At 35.3% G+C, this 19,942-nt stretch overlaps 1 protein-coding gene across 4 annotated transcripts in view; it reads right to left on the minus strand.

The window, feature by feature from the left end:
• The window catches only part of ASPM (assembly factor for spindle microtubules), a 69,107-nt gene that overhangs the window by 38,116 nt on the left and 11,049 nt on the right, over positions 1-19,942 (minus strand). For 3 of the 4 annotated variants that reach the window (XM_041743933.1, XM_041743853.1, XM_041743773.1), the window contains exons 4-16: positions 11,774-11,878; positions 11,224-11,370; positions 9,694-9,939; positions 9,084-9,151; positions 6,774-6,915; positions 6,074-6,204; positions 5,394-5,569; positions 3,035-3,180; positions 2,859-2,944; positions 2,202-2,420; positions 607-814; positions 359-504; positions 124-252 (exon numbers count right to left, since the gene is read on the minus strand). In XM_041743933.1, coding sequence (XP_041599867.1) covers positions 124-252; positions 359-504; positions 607-814; positions 2,202-2,420; positions 2,859-2,944; positions 3,035-3,180; positions 5,394-5,569; positions 6,074-6,204; positions 6,774-6,915; positions 9,084-9,151; positions 9,694-9,939; positions 11,224-11,370; positions 11,774-11,878 — 1,949 coding nt within the window. The remainder of the gene's footprint in view (positions 1-123; positions 253-358; positions 505-606; positions 815-2,201; positions 2,421-2,858; positions 2,945-3,034; positions 3,181-5,393; positions 5,570-6,073; positions 6,205-6,773; positions 6,916-9,083; positions 9,152-9,693; positions 9,940-11,223; positions 11,371-11,773; positions 11,879-19,942) is intronic. The other variant, XM_041743686.1, reaches the window with a different exon arrangement.

A 19,942-nucleotide genomic window follows, 5' to 3' on the forward strand; every position in this document is an offset into this window, starting at 1 on the left:
ATTGTCAATATTATGGCAATAACTTCACAAATCATTAAAATGTCAAAATCATAACGAGAATCAATCAACTGGTATTTTGTGAAGTATAATTCACATTGTAGTGTTTTCATTTTGGGGGAGTACCTGATGGCGTTTCAGATCTGTTTTTAGTTTGTATTTTCTCCAAGTTGTCTGTATAAGTCTAGCAGCTCTTGTTTCTTTACAAAGATCCAAAAGCCTTGAGCAAAGAAATGACAAATAAGTGATAACCACCTAAGAGAAAACAGAAGAGATGAAAACAGAAGTTTGATGGAGAAAAATAGGCAACTTGCTGTCACCTTCTGAGACTCTTATTATTAGTTAAGCAACTCTTGCTTACCTTTTCGTCAGGAATTGTATTGGACATGTCTGAATGATTAATCATAGCAGGTATTCCACCAAGATCTCTAACTGCAGACCTAACCAACTGAAAGTTTTTCTTTTCATTTTCTAGAAGTTCTTTGTATAGTTCTGAAGTGTTTTCTACTAGGCAAATAAAAAAAAAAAAAAAGAGATTAGATAGCTCTAGTCAAAAATCTGATGTGGCAGAGAAAAACTTGAAAAGTTCATCAGCCAAAAGGGGCTAACCGTGATCAAATGCTTTAAGAGACAAATCCAGAGAGCTTCCATCAGATTCAGATGATGAATTTAACACCACCGAACCAGTCTGCGTGCATTCTACGGTTTGAGTAGTACGCTGACATATTGCATCAAAGGGTACATAGTAAGGATGGTAGTGATGGATCAGGTAACATAACACACGGCCATCTGAGAAAGACACTGTAAAATTCTCCACCTAATTGGAAATAACAGATAATTAATTAGCTGTATTTAGATAGTAATATAGATATTAATGGTTTTATAGTCTGTATTTCCTCTTAGTAGCTAAGAAAATCACATTAGGTGATAGCACCTAGGATAATACCATATTTATAGCCAAATTATCAATTATAAAATACTATGTCAAAAATAGAATTTGATTATTGTGCTAGGAGAAATAGGGTCCCTCAAAAATTTCATGTCCTACCTAGAACCTCAGAATATCACAGTATTTGAATATATTGTTATTGCAGATTTAATCTGTTAAGATGAAGTCATAGTGGGTACAGTGGATTCTTAATCCAAATATGTCTGGTATCCTATCCTTATATGAAGAGAGACACAGAGACAGATATACAGGAAGATGCTATGTGAGGACCGAGGCAGAAACTAGAGTAAGGTGTCTACAAGCCAAGAAATGCCAAGGATTGCCGGTAACATCAGAAGTTAAGAGAAAGGTATGAAAACACATTCTCCCCTAGACCCTTCAGTGGCTCACTGGTATTTAGTTAAAATGTAGAAGATTGTCTATATATCTGACAATGTTTTCTACTAATCATATTGTTCAAGGTATAACAGTTTATTATATTTAGTAACATGGACTCTGTATCATTTTTCTGACTTCATATTCCAGACCAGATTTTTTTTTAAAGATTTTATTTATTTATTCATGACACACACACACACACACACACACACACACACACGCACACTGAAAGAGGCAGAAACACAGACACAGGTAGAGGGAGAAGCAGGCTCCATGCAGGGAGCCCGACGTGGGACTTCATCCTGGGTCTCCAGGATCCGGCCCTGGGCTGAAGGCAGCACTAAACCGCTGAGCCACCTGGGCTGCCCCAGACCAGATATTTTATTCATTTTCACATATTTTCATTTAAAGGTATACTTCATATAAAAATACAGTATCAATATAACAAATGGTTACAAAACACTCAACTCAAGAGTTTTTTCCTCCTTCTTATACCCCGTGGTCAGGTTCTCTACTGTCCCCTTCTGCATGCTGGGTTTATTTGTATCTACCTTTAAAATAAGGGTGTGATCTTTAGGTGCCCGTTCTGTGTAAATGTCTCCTTTTTTTTTTTTTTTTTTTAGTGTGTAAATGTCTCCTATTGAGACTCCTGATTAAGGTATATTTTCTTAGTAATACATAAAAAAATCATGCATTATACAATTGGTCACAGCTAAGATAAAATACAGTATGTGAAAACATCCTCACTCATTTGCAGAAAAGTTTGCTTATATATAAACTACATTATTTTAAAAACACAATAAAATATTTTGTGAGTAAATTCTGGCTTTAACCAAAAGGTACTTAAAGATACTGAAGCTAAAACAAAAACACTTACTTTTTTATTATAGAAAGCACAAACAGCATTTACCCACTCCATCAACAGCTTTATGCTTTCACTATATTGTTCAAAGGAACCACTATTTCTGTTGTCTTTTTTCTTATTGGTAATAACATCAGAATGGCATGATTGTGCAGACATTTTCTTCATACTCTGTGTGTGTTTTAAAAAGTCAATTTCTTCTTTTAACTGATCTAAATTAAGGGAAATATCGACCTGAAACACACAAAAAAAGGCTACATGTATTTATGTTTTTCAAGTATCATTTTTAACCCACAGAAGTTAGTTGTTGTCTTTTTTTTTTTTTTTTTTTTTTAAAGGCAAACATAGTTTATGCGGAAGTGATGGAATACGTAGTGGTTAATGTATAGTGTGTCATGTGTAAAACTATGGGACACACAAGCCTGGGTTCTAATCTCATTTCTACTTCCTATCAATGCTTTAACTTCTAGCTTCAGTTTTCTTACCTACGAAGCAGTGATAACACCTTCCTTACAGGGGTATTGTGAAGAGTAATTTGAAATATATATAAAGCAATTGTCCCAGTTCCCAGAACAAAATAAATCCCAGTAACAGTCTATTTGATGAAAAATGCTTTTATAAATCAATATTAAAAATTGATAAAAAGTATAAAATTTACCAAATGTACAATACCTGAAAAGCAAATGCTATTTTCCAAAGTAATGCAAGAGTTTTTTCTCTGTGTCTATCCACAATATCCTTAGATAGGATTGCATTTCCTATAAATGAAAAGACAGTCTGTTAGCACAATATATCTACATATCAATTTTTGGTGAGAAGAAAATGTTCTATCTTTACTCAATTTTTACCATGTTCATCATTTAATTGAATTCCTTGTGATCTAAGTATTTGAAGAACAATGTCAACATTGTGCATCTTCTGAAGACGACTTATTGCAGGCATCCTGAGTTTCTTTGAGAGATTCCAGTCCCGTGTGAGAAGTTCCATGATCCGCCTATTAAGGGAATTTTAAGATGACATTATCATGTAAAAACATATATGAAAAGCTCCCTGCATCAAACGGTGGGTCTCAAACCCAGACCTCAAAATATCATAAATATCCTGCCTTTAGCCTCTCCACACTGAGATGCTAAGAATCTGTCAATGCATGATTGTCTTTATCATGTAAAGAAATATACTTAACTTTCCTTTAAACAAAACAAAACAAAATGCAAGATGAAGTTTATTTAAATGCAGTTATCACTCACATAAATCTTTCAAATTTAAAGGATTTTAGGTGAGAAAGAGCCCAAAAAATGAACTGAAAACTGTGGCTCCATAATTGGCAAATAAGAATCATCTCTCATTTTAAGCCTGGGGTTTGAGGTCTATGAACAGAGTGTAAGAAAAGAAAAGAGACATACATACACAAATGCACACATGAAAAAAACAACAGAGTTCTATAGGAAAAAAGAAAGGGAAAGGAAAGGAGGAGGATTTTTATGGAGGAACTACTGTATTTTACACATTAAGCAAGTGCTTTCTTTTCTTATTTTAATCCTCATACCAAGTCCTACAATCAGGCATTATTATCCTTTTTTTTTTTTTTTTTTTTTTTTTTTTTGCAGATGAAGAAACCAAAGCCCAGGGAAATTTAGTAAACTGCCTATAGTCACATAGCTAGTAATATGAACTAAAACGGAGTTTTATTAGATTTGAAAGCCATTCTGTTATATCTATACCAGATTAATGTAAAAATATTTGAGGACCTATCTTAAGAAGGCATATACTAGAACTTAAATTCAAACCCCTAACATCATCTAGGTCACTAGTATTTTATGTACTAGATAATAATCAATATTTCTACAGAAAAAAGCAAGCCCCCATGGAATATTAGTAGAAATCTGGTATACAAAATCAAGTGTCTTAACTAGTTAGAATTCCTGATCAACTAAAAAGCATCATCATTCAACACTGCTTTTTTCAAGTAAATCTTCCATTGTGGAAAACAGCATTGAACATAAAACCAATTACTGCCTGTTCTGGAAAATGGAGAAAGTCTAAAAACGTGAATTCTTATTGGCTAGAAAAACAGATGTTGTGGCTTGGATTCATGAAATGAACAAATTAAAAATATATAAAAATAACATGTGAAACATTTTCATCAAATAAATGCTCTAGCCTATATGGAAATTGCTCAGGTGGGAGACAGCTAAAGTTTCAAAAGACTATTACACCTTGTTGTGAGAATATATAATCAGAAAAGAATGTTCACAGGAAATTTAATTTAGAAGGAAACAAGTGACATGTATGTTGTTTTAGAAGAACTGGGGAGTTCTAAAGATCCAGAGATCCCTTCCTCAGAAATATCAAATGTAATATAAATTGGGAAGTTTCCTAGAAACAAGGCAAATGTCTCCAATGCTGAGATCCAGAAGAGCCCAACTGCAGTACCATGCTCATGGCCACACCTTCCAGAAACTCGTAAACTCACTGGACTCATACAGAAACCAATTCTGAGGATCCTAATTTGTTACTGAGAAACACTGTGTGATTTGAAGCCAGACATCCTGAGTTCATGTCCTAATCATGGTATAAAATTTGGGCACTCTTACTTGAGAGCTTACTTTTCCTCATGTGTTACACAAGGTTAATAATACTTACTAGGATTGGTCCCAAGTAATGTAGTACTTACGAAACCACTATCAACATAATGTGCTACTTAAATGTTTGATATTTTAATTAGTTCCATGCTTGTCCCAACTCCTATTCTGGGGCCCCACTGGTTTCTACTCACAGACTCTTGTCACTGTCAGCGTGAAAAAAAATTCTGCATCGGAAACCAGGTTTCTGGATCTAAAATTGACACCATTTTACAAAAGTGTTGCAGATACTTATCCCAAATTTTTTTAACCCTTAAAAAAATTATTGCATCACAAGAAAGAGCAAGAAAGAGGGGTGCCCGGGTGGCTTAATTGGTTAAGTGTCCACTTTTGATTTTGGCTCAAGTCATGATCTCAGGATCCTGGGATTGGGATCCTGTGTGTCAGGCTCTGTGCTCAGCTTGAGGATTTTCTCCCTCTCCCTCTGCCTTTCCCCCTCACTCACTCTCACTCTCACAAATAAATTAATTTAAAAAAAGAGCAATAAAGACAATATAAATACAGAAAAGTGTTTTCCAGAAAATTTTAGTCATTAAGAAAAATAATTCTATTTTCTTATACTTACACAAGGCGCACCCCACACTGCAAGTCCACAGCAAGATTTGTAACAGCAAAATCAAATTCATCAAATGGTGTCTGAACATGGTTAACAGGTAATCCCAATAAGCTAAGGTGACGGGAAAGGTCACCTTCACCACTTAGGAAGTCTCGTGAAAAAGCCAGAAGAATGTCTTTACTAGTCTGTGGAGAAACAGGTTCCAGGTATTATATCCCAAGATTATAATTTTATTTAGATAACAACAGATTCTTATTCTGTGCATATAGAAATAAAGTAAAATGAATGGTATTATATTAAAAAAAAGTAGATTTCATATCATATGGTAATAACGTACATAAAAATTTCCAATTTAAGGCCTTTTAAAAAATTTCTCTTAATAACAAACTCCAAAAATTAGTATTCATTTGATAATATGCTAAATTAAGAAAGAAATTTCTCCCCTGTTAATTCCCTAGAAGCATAGTTTTGCTGATTTGATTCTCAGGGATGTGTGCTGGCTTAAAGGTCAACGAATAAGTTAGAAAGTTAGAAATACTAGTAAGATGGACTAGACAGGCATTATTATCCTATTCCACTCCAAAGCACTCCTCTTTGGGAAACTTAGAAGTTTTAAAAGTGAAAATACATTATAAAAACAAGCAAAAGTCTTAAATGTGAAATATAAAAAGAGAAAATGAACACTATACCTTGAATTCAGCATCTTTACAGAAGAGACAAGGATCATGATCAATAAGTTTGGATATTTTGGCATAATCAAGGAAACAAACCAACAGCAATAGCTTTTTCAATGTAAACTTAGACAAAGCTTCTTCATGACCTTAAATAGAAATACAAAAAAGCATAGCACGTTAATCTGTGAAAGATAAGTTTCACCTTAAAATATGACAATGTACTAATAAAGAAAAGTAATAGTAAGCACAAATAGAACACCATGCGTCTTTCTGCTTTTAATATTTGAATTCATGCAATACTCATAGAAACTCTGTTTTAATATTTGCAGCTCATTGAGTAAGAAGCAGATGTACGGAGATATCAAGTGATGTAGTCTGTCTCATGCAACAAATACTTAATCAGCACCTACTCAATGCAGGTCGTATCCTAGGTGCCATATGTATAATAATGAGCTAAAACAAATACAGTCTCCACAGAGCTTACAGCCTACTTGTGAGGAGAGGGTGGGTAGAGACAACAAAAAGGTAAAAATAATTATAGTGATGGAGGAAATGATGGGGAATGACGGGTGTAAAGAAAGGGAGAATAGTGGAGAGAAGGACTATTTACACTGGCATCCCTAAGAAGATAAAATTTAAACAGAGACGAGGAAGAATAAAAAGAAGCCATTTAGGTATAGTGTGGAAAGAATGCAATGAAGGTAGAACCACTCACCATCTCTATATAGATGAGGAACAGTGGGGTGTCTATACTCAGCAGCTATATCGGGATTCCAAAGTAAGCGATTCAGAATAAACACAGCCAACCCTGTGACATCACTGTTGTCTTCCAGAGACAGGAGTTCTCCAAAAACTGTCTGAAAAGAAATAAAAGTCCAGACTATGTGACCTTTGAGGAGCAAAGGGATACAATAAAGGGAAAGCAAACTACAATCTTCTAAGGATTTGGCAATGTTCTATTTTCTAAATAGTATGGAAATAACATGGATATTTGCTAAATAACCTTTTTAAACCATACATGCTCTGTGTATTCTTTAGTGTGTACGGTGTACGATGAAAAAAACCAAAAGCTCAGGACTAAGATAATTTCTTAAGAATCATCTGACAAACCATATTTACATTTTAATTTTTTCCTTTAAAGAACTATCAAAAGTAGGCATGTTGTTCAAATTCAATGATTAATTATTCTACTTAAGTATATCATGAAGGTACAACAGAAACTTAAATATTAAAAATTTTCTAATAGTTAACAGATGGAAATCCATCTGGAAATAATCTAAGATAATACTTTGGGAAGTTCAGATCTGTTTATAATTAATGATTTAAACATGAAATTAATTTAACATCAACATGCTTATTATTGATTTTTAAAGGAACTAGAAAAAACTAAAACCATATCATACTATATCTTAGAATCTTACATTGACCAATTGTGGAGATAAGAGCATGAAAAGTATATGCCAAAACAGAAAAAACTTTATTTTATAAAGATATTAAAGATTTTTTTTTTTACTAGATATTACTTATTTTTTTGCCTCTGATGTTTTCTTAAAATTCTCAAAGGCCATGGCCACCACCAGAACCTTAAGATGTGGTGGTGAGGTAAAATACTTTGTTCACAATTACTCATCCTTCCCCCTTCCATGTAAAAGGATTATATATTCCCATCAACTGACATGGACTTGCTGTATCTCATTTGTGGTGGGCCACAGTGTGCTCTGGCCAGTGGAATATGGATGGAAGCAACACATACTACATCCAAGTAGAAGTTTTAAAAGGTATCACAAGTTTCTACCTAACTCTTTTGCTTTTCACTACAGCCCAAATAGAGGTTCTACTCCAATAAAGGTTCTAGAATTATTTAACATGTGAAGCAGAGCCAGTTGATATGTAATTTTCTGATTAACAAAAGCATACTAAACTGAAATAAGAAATCTTAGCAATGACACTATTAAACTGTGTGAGCACAGTAAGCTTATAATTTGTTCTCTTTGGGCCTCAATTTCTTGAAAATTGAAGCCAAATTACTGTTAACAATTCCTTTCAGTCCCAAAGACCATTGTATTCTAGAACCTGGACTAAACTGAACAGACTATCCCACGTGACAATGGCGAAGGCCTAAAGAAAATGCAAAAGATGAAAGAAGACTGGAAACACAGAGTATTTTTTTTTTATTTTTATTTATTTATGATAGTCACACACAGAGAGAGAGAGAGAGAGAGGGGCAGAGACACAGGCAGCGAGAGAAGCAGGCTCCATGCACCAGGAGCCCGACGTGGGATTCGATCCCGGGTCTCCAGGATCGCGCCCTGGGCCAAAGGCAGGCGCCAAACCACTGCACCACCCAGGGATCCCCAACACAGAGTATTTTTTAAATAGAATCATATTTCTAATAGTCAACTACTAATGTCTTTTTCATTCAGTTAGTTTTAAAATTTTAAGTCTTACTGAGCCATGCAATGAGTGAAAAACACTCAAATTTGATGACATTTTTATTGCATCAAAATTGCATCAAAATGGTTATAAGTTCAGGCTCTGGCATCAGACAGGTATACATTCAAATCCTGACTAATAATTGGCATATAGCATGTCACTGCAAACCTAAGCTTCAGTTTTGCCAATGAAGTGGAAATAATAAAACATACCTCACTGGGTTTTGAAAAGGTTTAAATTAGAAAGTATATTTAAAACAGCCTAGTATTATTGTTTGTAAAAGCTCAAAAAAGGAGCTTACTATACTTGTCATTATATCCAGTACCAAATCACACGTATTTAAGAAAACAGGAAAATTACTATGTGATGATAGACCAATAATATATGCTGGCCTAATCTAATTACCTACTAAGTGTTTATTAAAGGATCTTAAATTTTATACTGAAAGACCTATTAACCTAACCAAATGAAACCACATTTTATTAAAGAATCTATTAAAAATATATAATAAAAAGTCTACTGAAGGTATATATAATAAAAAGTATAAAATTTTTTAAAGTATATAATTTCAAAAACTGAAGCATATACTTACCTCTAGGCCAATTCGTAGCCATAAAGGATTATAGGACAATAGCCAATTCAGGACTTTCTGCCGTTCTCCTGAAACGCATGTGAAAAGCAAGTAAACTCAGACCACTAATCAAATAGAGACAACAGATAAAATTTTATGGAGAGAAATCAGTGGGGAAAAGGGATAATCACTTATATGAAATTAGTTAATTTAGATACATGCCATTCTTAAATATATATATGATCATATTAAAGTACATGAGACTTTAGGCAGCAAAGTCAAATCATGTACATTTTTGACTCTGAAATATAAAGTCTTGAGTATTTTTAAAGAATTAATTAAAGGGGTGCCTGAGTGGCTCAATCAATCAAGCATCTGATTCTTTTTTTTTTTTTTTTTTTTTTTAAGCATCTGACTCTTGATTCTGGCTCAGGTCATGATTTCAAGGTCCTGGGATCAGCCCTGCGTTGGGCTCTACCCTCTGTGGGCAGTCTGCTTGAGGATTCCCTCCCCCACATCTCCCCGGTCCTCCTGCCACTCATGCATCCACATGTTCTTGCTCTTTCAATCTCTCAAATAAATAAATCTTTAGAAAACATAAATAATCACAAGATTTCTGTAATTTTCTTACCCACATCTTTCCAGAGGTGTCTATCTCTTCTAACAATTAACCGCCTAGCTTCAATTTCAATTTCAAGCTTCTTAATAGCTTTAACCATTTTTTCAGAAGTAAATAAACGACATGCTGCACGACGTAATCTATTCAACCTGCACCGAGCAGTATAAGCTCTGAGAGACATTTCATCTTTTGTAGGAGCTCTAGGAACACTGATTTTATGTTGACTCTCCACTCCCAAAAGAAGAGTGGCAGCATTCACTGGGCAAAAATAAAAGAAAAATGTTTCTGGTTAAACAATATATACATATATCCTTAAATCCAGCAATAAATGCAAATTTAAGATGGCCAAAACAGGGTGTATTCTCCACCTCTTCCAAGATTGCTCTTCTCTTTCCTATCTCAAAATATGGCTGTTACTATTCACTCAGTACCTTAGACCATTCTATCATTGCAACATGGGGCTCTACGTGCAAAGTGGATCTCAAGTCTAACCACTTCTCACAGCCTCCACGGCAATTACCCAAGTTCCCACACTATCATCTCTAACCTAGACTAATGAAATAGTCTTCCACTGGTTTCTCTGTTTCTATCCTTTTTAATAAACTTATAAAAAAGTCTCTAAAGAATATGACTTTAAAAAAATCAATTAAATTTTGAAATGCAACCTGAATTTTCATAAAACACACTTTATCTCAAGAAGAACTAAACGTCAGGCTGTGTTTACTTTTGGAGAAAAAGAAATGCTGCCTTAGAGATTGTCTAGTCAAAGGACCTTTTAATGTAAACATGCTATACACTATTCTCTAACAAAAACAGACCAGGCCTCTCTTTGAACACTGCAACAATGAAGAAACTATTATCTTAAAAGACAGCCTATAGGATGGCTTGACAATTTAAAAGTTTACAAAGACTTTTCCTTATCTTGAGTTGAACTGATCCCTATAATTTCTATGCAATAGTACAAGTTAACTTTCTTTCTCTCTCAGGAATAAAGCCTTCAAATGCTTGAAGGACAGCATGTTTCCATCTTGTTCTATACCTGAGTCTCCACTTTTCCAGAACATGCACTGAAATGTTTTAAAAGTTCTTATCAACTGGTTTTAAGATTGTTCAAAATTCTATAGCTTGCCTACACACACCTTAAACTAAGGCTAAAGAGATCAGGCCACACAGACTGTTAGATTTATTCACCAGGATTATACTTCATTATGTGGTTAAGATTGAACTATATTTCTTAGTAGCCATGTTTCACTGTTAACTCAAACTGAATCTGTATTAAAATATAACTCATTCCTCTGAAAGGCCGGAATTGCATTGGTTAATAAACAAGAATGAGAAGCAAAAAGAAAAGGCAAAGTTCGGTACTTTCACTAAAGAATACTCTAAGAATTCTCACCTGCACAATCTTTAGCATTCATGTCAATGAACTAGTCAACCACGCCATTAACTATAATAGATGTGCATAATTAAAAAATGGCAATTCATGTTAAGAACTGTTAAAACAAGAGTATTATTTAATTTAAACATTAACTTAATGTTTACCTTCAGAAATATTTGTTTTTACAGTGAAGTCATCAGGAGTTAATATAAAATTTAGCCACCAAGTGAAGCCCTGCTCCTGCTTTTCCTTCCAGCGTTCATCATAAAACATGTTTTTTGCAGCAAACGGCATTGGGTGTCTAGGAATATCTAAGAATAAAATTGGTTTACTGAATAAGAAATTCTCTTTTAAAGTACAATGAAATATATAGCAAAAGATCATTTTTTGGTAGCAAAACCACCTTTAAGACAATGAACAATATTTTTCTTTTCCACTATGTGCTGAAAACAGTTGAAAATGTTTTACGTATAAAATGTAATCAAATTTTGAAGGGGAAAAATTACTGCTGTATCTCCTGGTTATTTAAAAATTCGAAGTCACCATGAGTTAATGTCACTGAAGTCTAAGAAAATATTCTGTTATTTGAATACATATTTTTACAATACAAGGCTTTAATTCAATGAAAAGTGTCAATCCATTTCCATTTCAAATGTGATTAATGCTTCATTCCATGTCAGTTTTTCAGTGACTTTAAAAATATTGAGCACTTACCTGTTTTTAATGGTTTTATGAAGGTTAAAGTAGATTGTGCCACAGCAACAATAGATTTTGTTTTTTTGCTTGTTTTAGAATTAGGAGTTCTGTATATTCTTGAATCTAAAATAAATTAGAAAGCAGAACAGTAGCATTAAAAATGACATAAATTCCATGAATGACCTTTTTTAAAAAAAAAAAGATTTTATTCATTTATTCATAGAGACAGAGAGAGAGGGGCAGAGACACAGGGAGAGGGAGAAGCAGGCTCCATGCAGGGACCCCGACATGGGACTCGATCCCGGGTCTCCAGGATCAGGCCCTGGGCTGAAGGCAGTGCTAAACCACCGAGTCACCCGGGCTGCCCAGAATGACCGGTTTTAAAGTTAAGTTTGGGTTCTTCAACATCACATCTATTTTGCAAATACATAATAATTACTGTATCTCTGGTACTATGCTATGAACTTGGTGGTCAATTAAATCTACGTCTCGAAGTTATAAACCAGAAGCTACACTTTTTCCTATGTCTGCAGAAGCTAGGATTCACATTCATATATACAAACACACACTAAATAATGGTATATATTGCAGATTCTGTGCTAGGTGCTGGGAATGCAGAATTACACATGTGGTCCCAGCCCTCAGAAGTTCTTAGTCTATTACAAAAGTTTAAAAGGAATTATAATACACTACATAAAGGAGAAAGACATTTAAGCAGCTATGAAAACAAGAAGAAGGGAGCTAACTTCACCTAGAAGGGTATACACCTGAGCTGACTCTTGAAGTGGAAGTTAGGCATGAGGAATGTGGGATGTTGACAGACCTGCAATGTGGCTGGAGTAAAAAAACACCTATCAGAAAAACAATAGGAGAGGTTGAAAAAAGTAGAAAAGAGTTCAATCATAATGAAAATAGTGGTAGCTAATGTTCGAATACTTTGTTGCAGGTATCATCACAGTCTTTTAATATAGAATACCTCAGGTAATCATTCTAGCAAACCTCTAAGAACTGTATTATTATTATTATTATTATTATTATCATTATTTATTATCCACTTTTTATATCATTAGGATACTGGAGCTTAAAAAAATTAAACTACTTGGTCAAGATCACACAAGCTATTAATGGCAGAGCTAGGCAGTATGGTCCCAGAAGCTGCACTATTAATCAGTGTGATATACCTGGTATGACAAAGATTTAAATCTAAAAAGTAACACCATTGTTTACATTTTAGAAAACAGTGGCCAATGGAATAAAAGGGATCAAGAGGTAGAAAGCTAAGAGGAAGCTATCACAGAGGCCCAACTTAGCTATTATGAGAATTCAGATGAAAACAGACTCAGTGGAGACAAATTAGAAAGAAGAGTTATTTTAATAGCAGAACCAACAAGCCACTGGTAGGGCGATTGGTAAAGAATAAGAACTTCAGAGGATTTCCAGGTATCCAACCCAGGTCACTGAGGGAGGTAGTAGAGGCTATCTACAAAGGAAACTGCTAGAAAAATCACAGTGACAAAGTGATACAGTTTATAGGATAATATATAGGTTATATCAGAATAGAAGCAGGTTTCACATTAGATGATACATCTACTAAATATAAACAGAACTAAGAAAAGGAAAAATCCAGCCCACCTCCTATTTTTAACGTGGTCTACAATCTAAGAATAGAATAGTTTTTATATTTGTAAATAATTGGGGAAAGAAATAAAACGACTGTATTTCATGACAAATAAAAATTACATGAAATTCAGATTTCAGTGTCCATGAATAAAACTGTATTGGAACACAGCCACACTTACTCATTACACATTGTCTGTGGCTCTTTTTCCTTCTACAATGGTGGAGGTCTGGTAGCTGTGATAGGGATCATTTGGCCTGCAAAACCTACATATTTATTATCTGGACCTTCAGAAAAAGTTTCCTTAGTTTTCATTTAGAGGGATTAAAAATCTATGCTAATTTAAAAATAAGGAACATGGTCAAACTGTGACAGTATTTATGAGGTTCTAAGTTTCTTTGAATTTGAACCGTTTTAAAATAAAAATAAGAGTAAAAAGTCCTCGTTCTGATACACTGCAGAGGCTAGTGCCTTTGCATGGAATCATTTTATTCTGTGGGAATCCTTTCCTGGAACCATCTCACAGCTCCTCATCACTCAGAAAGGCCATATGAAGTGCCTCCCTTTCTGTGCTTCCATGATTCCCTGTGCATAGCTCAGTTATAGGACTGACAGTAGCTTGAAGACAGGAATCATACCTTTTCTCTTTGTATCCAGAGAGCCTAGAACAATGCATAGCACAGAACAGGCACCTTATCAATACTAAATAAAGGTATTTTGGAAAACTGACTTCCTTTGTTCTCCCGGGTTTTCCAGAATAGAGCCAGTTATTCTTAGTGAGTGTTAATCATGCTCTCATATAGGCTCATAAGTCAGAGACGCTCAATGTGTCTAATTCTCTTTAAACTAGGTGGCTACCTTAAAGAAACTCATTCATTCCTTGTACACCCTGTAGGAGATCAAAATAGGTATAGGTAGTTCCCTATTCTCAAAGAATTTGTTATCTGGTCAGACAATATCTATAGGAAACAAAACAATACAAGCAAAGAAACAGAGTTAACAGGTACATACAAGGTGTTAGATACGCTGAATTCAAATTTGCTTAGGGACTATACCTAGAGGGAAAGGAAAGCCATCAGGGAGTTAATAAAAGCTGACTATTGTACTTGAAATAAGTGAAAGATTTGAATTAGCGTGAAAACAACAGGTAAGAAAATTAATAAGAGGATACATGGTCAGGAACAAGACAAGGATGCCCACTCTTGCCATCTTTATTTAGTGCAATATTGGAAGTCCTTACTAGAGCAACTGGGCAAGCAAAAGAAATAAACAAAGAATCCACATTAGAAAGAAAGAAGTAAAACTGTCACTATTTGCAGATGAAATTATATGTATAGAAACTCCTAGAGAGTCCATCACAAAACTGTTAGAATAAATGAATTCAGCAAAGATGCAGGACACAAAATCAATATACAAAACATTAAGACTTTGATGAAAGAAATTGAAGATACAAATAAGTGGAAAAATATTCTAGACTCATGGATTTAAAGAATTAATATTGTTAAAACATTCATACTACCCAAAGCAATCCACAGATTCATTGAAGTCCCTATCAAATTTCCTATGGCATTTTTCATAGGAATAGAACAAACAGTCTTAAAATTTCTTTGGAACCACAAAAGCCCCCAAGTAGCCAAAGCAACCTTGCAAAAGAAGATCTTGAGAATCTTGAGAAAGCTGGAGGCATTACATTACCTGATTTCAAACTATATTACAACGCTATAGGAAACGAAACAGTATGGTATTGGCATAAAAACAGGCACACAGATCAGTGAGACAGAATAGAGAGCCCAGACATAAATCCACACATACATGGTCAATTAATTTACATCAAAGGAGACAAGAACATACAATATACAGTCTCTTCAATAAATGGCATTGGGAAAACTGAACAGCCACTTGCAAAAGAATGAAACTCAACTACTATCTTATATTATGCACAAAAATCAACTCAAAATGTACCAAAGACTTGAATTTGATACCAGAAACCATAAAACTCTTAGAAAAAAAAAAAAGCATTGACAACAGCCTTGGTGATGAGTTTTTGGAACTGACACCAAAAGTAAAGGCAGCATAAGTAAAATAAAGGAGACAAACTACAAGCTTCCTCACAGTAAAGAAAATCATCAACCAAATCAAAGACAATGTACTGAATGGGAGAAAAAAGGGAAAAAAGGGAACATTGGTGCACTGTTGTCAGGAATGTAAACTGATAAAGCCAATGGGAAACAGCATGGAGGTTCCTCAAAAAATTAAAACTAGAGCTACTGTATGATCCACAAGTCCACTTCTGGGTATTTTTCTGAAGAAAACAAATACTAACTCAAAAAGATTCATGCCCCCCAAGTTCGCTGCAGTATTACTCACAATAACCAAGATATATAAATAACCTAAGAGTCCTTCAATATATGGAGTATTATTCAGCTATAAAAATGGATGAAATCTTGCCACTTGTGACAACATGGATAGACCTTGAGGGCATTATGCTACATGAAATAAGTCAGACAGAGAAAGACAAATACTGTATGATCTCATATGTGAAATCTAAAACAAAAACAAAAATCAAGTTCATAGATACAGAGAACAGAATTGTGGTTGCCTAACGTGGGGAGTAGTGAGGGTGAGGGGTTCAAAAGAATAAACTTCCACTTATAAAATAAATTAAGTCATGGGATGTAATATACAGCATGGTGATTAGTTAATAATACTGTACTGCCTATTCAAATAGGCAATTTTCAAAGTTGCTAAGAAAGTAAATCTTAAAAATCCTCATCACAAGAAAAAAAAATTGTGTAATTATGTATGGTGATGAATGTAAAGCAAAAAAAAAAAAAAAAAAAAAAAAAAAAAACCAAGATAAATGGGTGGATGGAATGACGACTAGCATGGCAAAGAATGTTGTGGAATATAAATTAGCAGGCTGGCTACACAGAGATCACATGAGGATGATCTTAAATGGCAGAACAACAAGACTGGAAATAATCTGTAACAGCAGAGAGCCCCTGAAGGTTTCTGAGTAATGGAGTAGGAAAGCCAGATATTAGATACCACTCATTGCCTCCATCAGAAATTTGAGGCCAGTGGATCCCAATCCCTATCATCACTGGTCAAAAGCCCAAAATAAAACTCTTACATGTACCTGATCCTTCTCTTACTTAAACCATAAAAGTATAGCAAAATATGGTAGAAAGAACATTTAACCTATAGTTAGGGAGACTTGAGTTTAAATTATAACTATTTTAGTAGCTTCTGTGACCTTGGGCAAGTTACTGGACATTTTGAGTCTGATATGAAGGAGTTGGAGAAGGAAATCATTCTATATAGATGGGACAATAAACTTGAAATACCTTGAAGACAGAGCCTGTTCGAGGATTCAAGGATAACAAGGAAGCCAGGGTGGTAGGAGCAGAACAAGCAAGGGGGAAAGAGAGGTAAGAGTGAGGTGGGGAGGAGGTTGGTGACAATCCAGATCTTACAGGGCCTTATGTATCATTGTAAGAACTTTGGCTTTCAGTGAAATAGGAAGCCTTTAGGGGGCACAGAACTGGATACCTTAGAGTCCAACTAATTTTTAAAGTATTACCCTGGTTGTTATGTGAAAAATATAGACTATAGAGAAGCCAAAGGTAGAAGCAAGATCTAGTAGTATACTCTACAATGAAACAGACTAAATCAGGTGCCACTGGAAATGCTGAGAAGTGATCAGATTCTGTATTTGGAAGAAAGAAAAGATAGGATTTGTCGATGGACTGAATTTGAAATCAGACAGACTGAATTTATAAAGAAAAGTTTGGAGAGAAACACACTTAAGGACAGTTACAAGGTTTGGGCCTGAAAGGAGAGGTCACAACAGAAGTGTTATGATGGGAGTGACATGCCAGGTAGGTGTACCATGGGAAAGGGGACAGCAAAGGTCTGGCTTTGGACAAATTAAAGATGTTCACTAGACACTGAAGCAGAAATGTTATATGTTGGATAAATGAGTCTATAGATGAGATGTGCACCTAAAGATACAACCTTGGGAGGCCTTCTCCATGGATGGATGGCAGTGAAAACTATGAGATGGAACCAGATCATTAAGGGAATGAGTAAAAGTATGAAAAAGGGTCAGTGGCAAAGCCTTTACTTACTCCAAGATTTAGAGGTTGGGATGATAAAGAGCACTCCACAAGGAAGACTGAGAGGCAACCGGTAAAGTAGGAAAAGAACCAGGAGAGAGTGCGGATGGTAGAATGAAGCGTTCCAAGAAGGCAGAAGTCCAAAGTATCAACCAGTTTGCTTATAGTTCAAGATGAAAATTGAGAAATATTTATCAGATTTAATAGTGTGGAGGTATTAATAACCTTGACAAGAAAAGGTTTAGTAAAGTAGTCAAAACTTGATTGAAATGGGTTCAAAAAATAAGAGACAAAGGGGAAATGGCTAATACAAACGACTTTCTTAATGATTTTTTTTTTTTACGTTAAAAGCACCTTTTAAGTATCATGTTTACACAGTATTATGTTTACACAGAAAAGTATACATATCTCAGTGAACAATAACAAAGTGAATAGTTGGGTTCTTTCAAGGAGTTTTGCACAGAAGAAAACAGAAAAATGGAGCAGGGGCTGAAGAGGGATAAATGTTATTAAGGTTTTGTTTTTTAAGAGATGGAATAACAGCATATTTGTATCAGAAATGACTCAGTCGGGAGTAAACAATGGAAGATATGGGAGAGAGAAGACAATTGGTAAGGCAACGTCCTGGGGTAAAAGGGCACAGGGTCTGTTGTACCAGTGCAGAGCCCTGCCACATGGGGTGCATAGGTACTTCAGGCGTTAGTAGGTAGCGAGAAAGCTGTGGATGATACACAAGTAAGAGTGGTAAGTGTTGAAGTGTGTTAAGGTTTTCTTCAGTACTTCCACTGACTCAATGAAGGAGGAAGCAGGTCATCAGCTCAGACAAGGTTCAGAGGACTATCTCTGGAGTCTAACCACCTGGGGTAGCATCCTAGCTTTCTCATTACTGCCTCTGTGACCTTACAAATTACTCAACTTCTGGATGCCCTTGTCTCCTCATTTTGAAAATCCGGTATTGATAACAATTATTTTGTGTGACTGTTAGGAGTATTAAAGGAGGTAGTAGTAAAGCACTTACCCGTGGGTCTGACAGAGGACATGCTCAGTAATTGTTACTACTATTATCAATCATGAGAGAGAAGGAAGGAAAGGTGTTAGGGGTTTCAGGAGAAAAGAAGGGAGGGACGAGACAGTCTGTAGCAAAGTGATAACGGTCAGTAAACCCAAAGACAAAGCTAAAAAGAGTTAAGAGCTTTTTTGAGATTTGTGGTCATTAATTTAAAGTCCAATCAGTAAGATTCAGGCATTGAGCAGATAGAGTTGGATTGGGATTGGAATTTGCTAGACAAATACAATGAGGGGAAGAGAGATGAATGAAATGACCAAGATAAGTCATGGAATCCAAACTGTAAAAGTAGGAAAGTAAGGACATGTCAGAGTGAAGGCTGCAGAAAGCATAATGGATTAAAGGATCCTATATGTAGGAAGGGGACAAAAAAAAAAAAATGTCAGAATCAGGTTTCTAGAGAAAATGCTAAAATCACAGAGACAGTGATTAGAAATGAAGATGTTTTTAGGAGAATGTGGACTAAGTACGTTGGAACTAAAAACCCAGGATATCGGAAGGATATCCTACAAGGATTTTGAAATGATAAAGAAGCCAAATGTAAAAAACTTGAGAGTAGGGATCCCTGGGGGGCACAGTGGTTTGGCGCCTGCCTTTGGCCCAGGGCGCGATCCTGGAGACCTGGGATCGAATCCCACGTCAGGCTCCTAGTGCATGGAGCCTGCTTCTCCCTCTGCCTCTCTCTCTCTCTCTCTCTGTGTGTGTGAGGATCATTAAAAAAAAAAAAAAAAAAAAAAAAAAAAGATCTTGAGAGTAATCTTTCATTATAACAAGGAGGAATACAGGTGGGAGAGATTAAAAAAGAGCCTCAAGCTGTTTTGCTGCTGTTTTCTTTCTTTTCATTTGTTTTCAAGGAAAAAAGGAGAAAAAATAGTAGCCGTGAGAAAGAAGGTGGGCCACAGGGACACCTGGGTGGCTCAGCAGTTGAGCATCTGCCTTTGGCTCAGGGTGTGATCCCAGAGTCCTGAGATCGAGTCCCACATCAAGTCCCTGCATGGAGCCTGCTTCTCCCTCTGCTTCTCTCTCTGTGTCTCTCATAAATAAATAAATAAAACCTTTAAAAAAAAAAAATGAAGGTGGGCTACTATCTCAAGAGGCCCAAGGTCAGAGAAATAGGAAAGAAAACAGACATAACTGGAGAGGGTTGCAATGAAATCAGGGCAGAGCCAGGTTTCAACAAGATAACAAAATGAGGGAATGTTTATAAAAGACAACACTAATCAGGGACCATGAGTTCAGAGCTGGAGAGATCTAGAAAATCGTTCAAACTCGGGGATGTTCAAAGGGAAATGAGATATTAAATGAGGGAAATGAGATGTATGATACTTCCTAGAAGTTCTAGAATTCTTTCAAATCATCTGTTAAATTAGTAGTGTGGTTTGTTT

The sequence above is a fragment of the Vulpes lagopus genome, chromosome 1, assembly GCF_018345385.1.
Source record: "Vulpes lagopus strain Blue_001 chromosome 1, ASM1834538v1, whole genome shotgun sequence".
NCBI classification, from domain to species: Eukaryota; Metazoa; Chordata; class Mammalia; order Carnivora; family Canidae; genus Vulpes; species Vulpes lagopus.